This window comes from Physcomitrium patens, chromosome 1, assembly GCF_059467195.1.
Source record: "Physcomitrium patens ecotype Gransden chromosome 1, ASM5946719v1, whole genome shotgun sequence".
Classification (NCBI taxonomy): Eukaryota; Viridiplantae; Streptophyta; class Bryopsida; order Funariales; family Funariaceae; genus Physcomitrium; species Physcomitrium patens.
In genome coordinates, this window is record NC_143410.1 from 2,295,069 (window position 1) to 2,303,678 (window position 8,610).

General features: G+C 46.6%; 1 protein-coding gene across 1 annotated transcript; it reads left to right on the forward strand.

Annotated features, from left to right (window-relative positions):
* The first annotated feature begins 3,144 nt into the window (after positions 1-3,144).
* LOC112288953 (putative copper-transporting ATPase HMA5) lies at positions 3,145-8,200 on the forward strand. Its single transcript, XM_024533742.3, has 5 exons — positions 3,145-3,794; positions 4,277-4,411; positions 4,707-5,807; positions 6,070-7,224; positions 7,397-8,200. The coding sequence occupies exons 1-5, from the start codon at positions 3,594-3,596 to the stop codon at positions 7,805-7,807; spliced, it is 3,003 nt and encodes a 1,000-aa protein (XP_024389510.1). The 5' UTR covers positions 3,145-3,593; the 3' UTR covers positions 7,808-8,200.
* Positions 8,201-8,610: the final 410 nt, after the last annotated feature.

Here is an 8,610-nt window from a genome sequence, read left to right on the forward strand (position 1 = left end):
AATCATAGGGATAATATTTTGGTAGAGTATCAGCATTCTTTCTCTCAAATACATCTTGAAAATCTTAATATTGGCTTAGAATGTCGCTTGAAGTCTTTCTACTATTTGAAATGGATACAATATGAATGACATAAGATAATCTTTTTTTTCTAACATGCAAGAAAGCTTTTGCACCTACAAATATAGATTTAATTATAGTAGACTTATGTCTTTCTACTTGATCAATTATATTCTTAGTTATACTTTCAAATAAATCAAGACTACAAGAAATTCAATCTATTTTTGGATTATATTTTTTTAGCAATGATAAATCTAAAATTATTCAATTAGAAGAAGATTTAATCATATTAAATATTACAAAGCTACTATAATTATTATTTATTGCTTCTATAGGAAGAGTTTCATGAATAAAATTTTTTGAAGACAATGGACGACCATCTATGACTTCTATATGAATATGTTTAGTTTTCTTCATTAAAGATATGCTATATCTTTTAGCAAATTCTTCATCTAAGAAACAAGCTGAGGCTCTTGAATCTAATAAGGTAGAGGCTTTGTGATGTTAAGGTCCTAAAATAATATTTATTGTAAAATAAAGAGAAGGTTCTGAGGAGAGAATAAGACCTTCATTAGATATTGTATAAGGTTCTAGCTACACTGTCCCTATTGTAGCTAGACAAACTTATTTTTTGACATACTATTTTCTTTGATGGTAGTATTCCTCATTTTGTAATTGTATCGCTTCTTTGGACAATGTTGAGCAGTGACATCAATTGCATGAAGTAGTGAAGAGTGCTAGCCCTGATTATATTGCATAAATTCCAAATTATTGATACAAATCTTGATTTTGAACAACAATTAAAAATTCATTCCAAATCCTAAGAAAACAAGACTTAGAACTTTGGAATAAGCTTGAAGTTAGCTTACAAACTCCAATTGCCGATCTTCAAATGAATCCCTATTTTGCTCTAGGCAGCCATTTTAGTGACTGGAGGTTTGATTTCAAGTATGTTCCACAAATGGTTAATCCTCGGATATCAATCCAATCTATCCTAGGGATTTTTTAGTTTGATCTTATCTTCAACTTAAGTCTAGTATCAATTATATTAATTATTTATCTTTTTTATACTATTTTTTTTTTTTATCAATTTATGGCCTTTCTAAGCCAATAAAAGAAATTTAATAGTTTAGAAGGTAAAATTATTAACCAACCTTGAATCTACTAGCTATTAAGATAAGAAAATAAACTAAGAGATTTTTATAAAAGCCATGCTTAAATGTCTTGAATTACTATTGAACTAAGATGATTAAATATTAATTAAAATTTTATTTTTGATTATATTTTTACCATATAGTTGTGTTACAAATTGGCAACAATATGGTGCATATATAAGAAACTTGTCTTGCAAATTAAAACATATGCTTTATAAAATGAACACGTATTGGAGATCCTATAGAACATTGTCATATAGCTCCTTGTTAGATAGTAAATATAGAAGCAAGAGTAAAGCCTTCTTCATTGTTGGCATTGCTTTTATAGTCCTTAGTCTTGTTTTAAGACTTTTTAATATTCTTGTCTTTAGCAATAGCCATTCTAGTTCAATATATTACTATCTTTGAGTGATTTTTTAATCTTTTTGAGTGATACAAGAGTGTATTGAGTTTTCTTTCTTTGAGATTCATGTCCTTGACACATCCTTTCCTATGACCTAGAAGAAGCCATGATCTAATTTGCGACTTAAATTCAATTCTTTTCCAAGTTCTTTTGAGATACTTGTCACATAGTCTTATATGATTTTTGGTAATTGATTGTCTTCCACAATATATGCTATTATGACTTTCTTTTAAAAATAATCCATTTCTTTTGGTACTTTGGCCTCGTTTAATATCACCCAAACAACACATTTTGTTAGTATGAAATCTTTTTTGCTACAAAAAAATCTTTTAGAAAGGATCTTAGTTGGTGATGCTCGCATGGGATGGATATCTATGAGCCGCTCCATTTGTGCAATAGTAGCAACCAATTCAAATTCCAATTATTCTTTCTTAGATCTATTCTTCTTGTACTACACCTTCAATGTTGTAAGAGACAGGGATGCATGTGTCAACTTGCTTTTTAGTATCACAGCATAGGTCGTGGTTATCGTCATGTTGTCTCCTCACACTATTACAATCCCACTACAAATGGTACTATAGGCACTATGACTCACTTTAGTGCAACCTCCATTGCTAGGCTCAACTAAAACCCTAATCCTAAAAAAGTCCTATCCTCAATTGATATCTTACTTGCTTAAATTATTGTATATAAATTTATCAAATCCTAACACAATGTGCCAGGGTATTGAGCATTGGACCTCGCAATCGCTCGCAGGCCAGATATGTGGTATTACACATCCTCGCAGTAATCCAAGCGCCAGTGAGGAGGAGCTTGCCGGATCTTTCCCGTTTTTTTTTTTTTTTTGTTTTGTTTTGTTTTGGTTTTTTTTTTTTTTTCCATTTATGCACCTACTGCATATATGCTGAAATGCTTAAGTTATCTGAAATGGGTTGTCTACCTTACGCACAGCAAAGGAGCCCCATCACCATCAGCCGGCGTGCATGCGCTCAATGGATACAACACAGAGATGTCGGTGTGACAGCAACACTGAAATTGAGCACTGCTGAGGAGATTGAAGGCCAAGCGGTGGAGCTACTCCTTGACAACGACCAGGATTCGTCCGCAAGACGCAGATACCCGGACAGAAGTGTTCGTCATCGGGTTGCTCCGCATCTGCGTTCGCAACTGTGTTCGCAACGGCATCGCAATGCGGCACTGCAGTAGATGAGTGTGTTCATGAACCATTGGAAATCGTGAATGGCGACATCCGCGAGACATCAGTGAACGTGAGCCGTCTGCGATGCTTTCGCGGCCTCCTGTCCCGACCCCTCCGACGTCTATCTGGACATGCCCTGATGCCGTGAGTGGGTTGGGGTCGAAACTGGGCATGAAGCTTCTGGTCGAGTATATTTTGCTTGGGTGTTGGGGGATCGTTCGCTTTGTTTCATTGGACAGCTGTTAATAGACAAGCCTGCCGAGCACGGCATTGACAGTGGGGCCCACCTTCATGAACAACGCAAGGGTCCTGCAGCTCTCGAGACCTCGAGAACTTATTCGAGATCCTGGGATCCACCATGAAAGTGCGACACAAGGAATTCGTTCCGTGGTGACGGCGCAGCGATTTCGTGAGGTATATTAGGAGGGGTGGGAGAGAGTGGTGGAGTAGAGTCAGCGTAGGGATTGAAATTGGATACGGTTCGTGTTGCGCCTATTCGCGCTGCTGTCTGAGTTGCATGACGGGGAACGTGACGTGGGGAGGACCTGGTGTCGCATCAGCCGCTTGTTTGAATAGGACCTTGTGTCGTTGGGATTAGCGTGGGCGGGAATTGAGAGCGCAGGCGTGAGAATTGCGGTAAGCTTCGGAGCGGGGACGGTCGTGATTGCAGGTAGAAGAGGTTGTAGAGGATTTCTTGAGAGGCTCGTAAAAGAGGGAGAGAGAGAGGGAGCAGAAGAGAGTTGAAGAGCGTGAGAGCTGGATTGAGGTGGTTGTGGAGCGATGCAGTCGCTGATGAAAGTTGTGCTTGCACCTCGAACGGGGTCGGCGACGGAGAGCGAGAGGAGAAAGAAGAAGAAGGAGGATGTTTTGCTGGAGCGCAGTTTGTCGTCTTCAACTCGGTATCCGTCAATGCCGCGGTACCCGCTGTCGCCCTTGCATGGCGAAGTTGACGTCTCGGAGATTCGCAAAGCAAACTTGAAGGTCTGTAATGCAACCCTCACAAAGTGCGGGTTTAGCAGCGGCATTGAAACGCCGGAGTGGCGTGGTTGTGGAGTTGTTTTGGAGTGATTTTCTTGCCTTCTTGTTTACGCCATATCTGGGCAGGTTATCGCCCGGCCTGGGAGGAGGGGAGATCTCTGTTGTGAGTCCCTGTTAAATTCCAGTAGGAACGGTCGTGGTGAAAGTGCTTGGCGCTGGAATAAGTCGGGGATTTCGCGAGAAAAGCAGTGATGAGCACTTGAACATGAGAGCGATGAATGGGAGCAGAATTCCTCAAAGGTCTGTTGCATAGGAGAACCCCAGGGGCCGAAAGCGGATCGTGCTAGCAACGTTTAGCGGCGCCGCTCGACTTTCTGATCCAGTGGTAGAACGTGCGTGGGGCTGGTTCAAATGGGACATGTGTGGTTTGGCAATTGATTCCACGGGGTCGTCATTTCATATGTATGTGTTGATTGGGTGTACAGGTTACAGGGATGGAGTGCGCAGCGTGTGCGGGGTCCATCGAGAAAGCCGTGAAGAGGTTGCCCGGCATCGAGGAAGCAACGGTGTCAGTATTGCAGAACCGGGCTCAAGTTGTGTACAGGCCCGCCTTCGTACAGGTACAATTCCTCCCACTCCGTGTTGTTCAGAATTCCGTCGGGACCGGTGAAGCGGGGATCGTTCGCGCAGCACGCGGTGCAATGCGGACGGCAAGAAGATGCTTGTAGCAATGTTGTAGGAAACGACTTGAAAGGTGTGCAGTGAGGGGTGCTCCAAAACTTTGCATGTGGTGAGAGGGTCAATTTAGCAATCCGCCAGATGGACCGTGGCAGCTAGGAGCTCAGAAGTAAGATGGATGTGGGCAGCGGTGGAATTGGAAGGCATTGAATCTTACACGGGGAAAGTGGAATCCAGGAGGAAAGCATTCGGGAGGCGATCGAGGACGCGGGGTTCGAGGCGGAAGCAATTGTGGACGATGCCGGTCAACGGAGCGGGAGCATCAGCCGTTTTCGTATCAAGGGCATGACGTGCACCTCTTGCTCAAACTCCATAGAGTCTTCGCTGAAAAAGCTGGATGGAGTGCAAAAGGCCGTAGTAGCCCTCGCCACGGAGGAGTGCGAGGTGAGGCACGATGCTGGAGTGATTTCTCACGTCCAGCTTGCCGCCGCCATAGATGACCTGGGTTACGAGGCCGAGCTTCTGATCGCAGGTGAAGAGACGAACAGAATCCGTCTGCAGCTGGAAGGCGTGACGGCTGCAGCGGACTTCCAGCTCGTGAAAGAGATGCTGGTGGCTCTGTCCGGCGTGACATCGGTGGATTTGGATTTCAGCAATGCGATGGTCACAGTATCGTACGAGCCCGACAGGGCTGGGCCGAGGACTTTCATAGAGACCATCGAGCAGGCGGGAGTTTTCACAGCGAAGTTGGAGGCACCTCGTGGTCGTGGGAGTCACGACAGGGGCTTGGAGATCCAGCACCACAAGAAGTACTTCCTTTGGAGCTTGGTGTTCACGGTCCCAGTGTTCTTTTTGTCCATGGTGTTTATGTACATACCAGGCATTATGGAGGGTCTGGAGCACGGCAGGCTGAACGGCTTGTCGATCGGAGCTTTGCTGCGGTGGATTCTTGCGACTCCGGTGCAGTTCGTTATCGGGAGAAGGTTCTACGTGGGAGCGTACAAGGCGCTCCGGCGAGGGTCGTCGAACATGGACGTGCTAATTGCCATGGGCACGAACGCAGCGTACTTTTATTCTGTGTACATAGTGTTGCGGGCGGCTACGTCTCCTACGTTCAAGGGCACGGATTTTTTTGAAACGAGCGCGATGCTCATTTCGTTTATCATCCTGGGAAAGTATTTGGAAGTAATGGCCAAGGGGAAGACCTCGGAAGCCGTTGCCAAGCTGATGGACCTCGCTCCGGACAAGGCGACTCTGCTCACTCTGGACGAGGAGGGGGACGTGGCAGGAGAGAGGGAAATCGGGGCCGAGCTCATCCAGCGGCGAGACATCATCAAGGTAGGCCTACGCGCTGGTGTTGTAGGTGCTACGTTTCAGGCTTGGGCTTTCGCTGGGGGTTGTTGGATGCGGCTGTCCATACCGATTCGGAGAGTCGGACGGTTGGAAACAGAGTCGGGTTTGTATGTGGGCCATTGTAGAAGCTTGTGCTAGAGAGTTGCGGTGCGTGTCGTTCCCGTGAAGCGGTCCTAGTGGGTAGCGTGGCAGCCATGATTGTAGTTGTGCCCGTTCTTGCAATGAAAAGTCGTTTTGGCTTGCGCAGGTGGTACCGGGCTCGAAAGTGCCCACGGACGGTGTGGTGGTGTGGGGACAATCCTTCGTGAACGAGAGCATGATAACAGGCGAAGCCCGCCCCGTACCGAAGAAATTAGGGGACAAGGTGATAGGAGGCACCATGAACGACCACGGCGTGATACACATACGAGCCACACACGTAGGGGCGGAGACCGCATTGGCACAAATTGTGCGGCTGGTGGAAGCCGCCCAAATGGGCAAAGCCCCGGTCCAGAAGTATGCGGATCGCATCTCCACTTACTTCGTCCCCGCCGTGGTGGTCGCGGCGTTCGTCACGTGGCTGGCTTGGTACGTTGGAGGCAAAGCACGCTCGTACCCAAAGTCATGGATTCCGGCTGCGATGGACGAGTTCGAGCTGGCACTTCAGTTCGGGATATCAGTGCTCGTCATCGCGTGCCCCTGCGCCCTCGGCCTGGCCACACCCACCGCAATAATGGTTGCCACAGGGAAGGGCGCGACGCAGGGGATCCTGATCAAAGGGGGTCAGGCACTGGAGGCTGCACACAAGGTGAAGACGGTGGTTTTCGACAAGACCGGGACGCTGACAATCGGGAAGCCCATCGTCGTTCACACCAAGCTGCTCACGAACATTCCTCTGCACGTGTTCTACGACACAATCGCAGCAGCGGAGGTCAACAGCGAGCACCCACTGGGAAAAGCGATCGTCGCGTACTCCAGGAAGATCAGCGGCGAGCATTCGTCCCATGGTCAGCAGCAACACGAGGTGCGTGATTTCGAGGCCATTCCAGGGCAGGGAGTGCGCGCCGTGGTGGACGGCAAGGCGACCCTGGTGGGGAACATGCGACTGATGAAGGAGCACGGGATCCACATATCGGAAGAAGCGGAGGAGCACTTGCGCGATGTGGAGACTTTGGCCAGGACGGGAGTGATGGTTGCCATCGAGAGGGAGTTGGTGGGGGTGGTGTCCATCGCGGATCCAGTGAAGCCGGAAGCAGCCAGAGTAATCAGCATCCTCAAGTCAATGGGCGTGCGCAGCATGATGGTCACGGGGGACAACTGGGGCACAGCCGTGGCGATTGCGAGGGAGTTGGGAATCGAGAGGCCATGCGTGCACGCAGAGTCGTTGCCAGAAGACAAGGCCAGGATCGTGGAAGAAATGCAGGTTCGTGGTTTGCCTGGTGCACGAGCATGCGTGGGGGCTGCGGGGGGAGTTTGACCTGGGGAGGGAACGCGAGCGCCGGGGTGGGATTGGATTGCGTAATGGGGGAAGCAGAGGCGAGTGATGAGGACGCTTGGTGAACAAGCATGCTGACGCTGAGGTTTGTGGGATGCAGGCGGCAGGGACGTCGGTGGCCATGGTGGGGGACGGCATCAACGATTCGCCAGCGTTGGTCGCAGCGGACGTGGGGATGGCGATAGGAGCGGGGACGGACATCGCGATCGAGGCGGCGGACATCGTGCTGATGAAGAGCAATCTGGAGGACGTGATCACAGGGATAGACTTGTCACGGAAGTCGTTCTTCAGGATCTGGCTGAACTACGTGTGGGCGTTGGGGTACAATGTGCTGGGCATCCCCATAGCTGCGGGGGCGCTGTTCCCAAGCACGGGGTTCCGGTTGCCTCCGTGGGTGGCGGGTGCAGCCATGGCGGCGTCATCGGTGTCGGTAGTATGTTCGTCGCTGTGGCTGAAACGCTACAAAAGGCCGAAGGTGGTGGAGGAGATAGACACGAGTGTACAGCGGTAGTAGGCGCGGAGCACGTTCCAGTGCCTTCTCACAGTTTTGCGAAGCAGATCAGTTTTGCACAGCGTCTTCGGGGAGCTGTATTTCAGGCGGCGCCCGCTCGTGCCTGGGCTCAGGGGCGGGTGTCGCCTCAAACACAGCGCTCTGGGTGACATGTAAATAGATATATTTTTTTTTCATTTTATAGTATTTGTGTTCACCTTTGATAATTTTAGGGTAGGATTTTTTATTCATTCATTAGTTTATTTTGTTGTGGGCATTTTTATTGATGATTTTATTTTGAATATTTTATGTATCTTAAAATTCTAGTAATTGATACTCAAATCATTATATAATTCGAATTAAATGGGATTCATCTACAGATACTTGTAATTTAATACAATTTTTCTTGTTCAATTTCGATTCTTTTGACTATGTGCATTTACATTGTTATCGCCTAATTTTATGTTTTCTAAAGTGAACAAATCTTACTACATAAGCTACTTTGAAAAGGAAAACAGTTTAAAAATGGTATTGCTTGAGTAAAAATCCAGATATACTTAAAATGTTTCTCTTTATATAACTATTTCAAGAGTCCATTCTATATCACATCAAATCAATTTGAAAACAAATATCATCAAGCTCCACACTCTAAATCCTTAACAACGAAATGGCTTTTTAGCAAATTGTCATTTTAAAAAACATATAAAGAAAACATGTTTAATTTGTTTGTCATACAATTCACACACACACACATACATACATACATACATACATACATACATGTTTGTATGTATCTACATATATATATATGAGAAGAGTACACA

Coding starts and splice junctions, on each gene's coding strand:
- LOC112288953 (XM_024533742.3), top strand. CDS start 3,594: ATGCAGTCGCTGATGAAAGTTGTGCTTGCACCTCGAACGGGGTCGGCG. Junction 3,795..4,276: donor TTCGCAAAGCAAACTTGAAG/GTCTGTAATGCA, acceptor TTGGGTGTACAG/GTTACAGGGATGGAGTGCGC. Junction 7,225..7,396: donor GGATCGTGGAAGAAATGCAG/GTTCGTGGTTTG, acceptor TGTGGGATGCAG/GCGGCAGGGACGTCGGTGGC.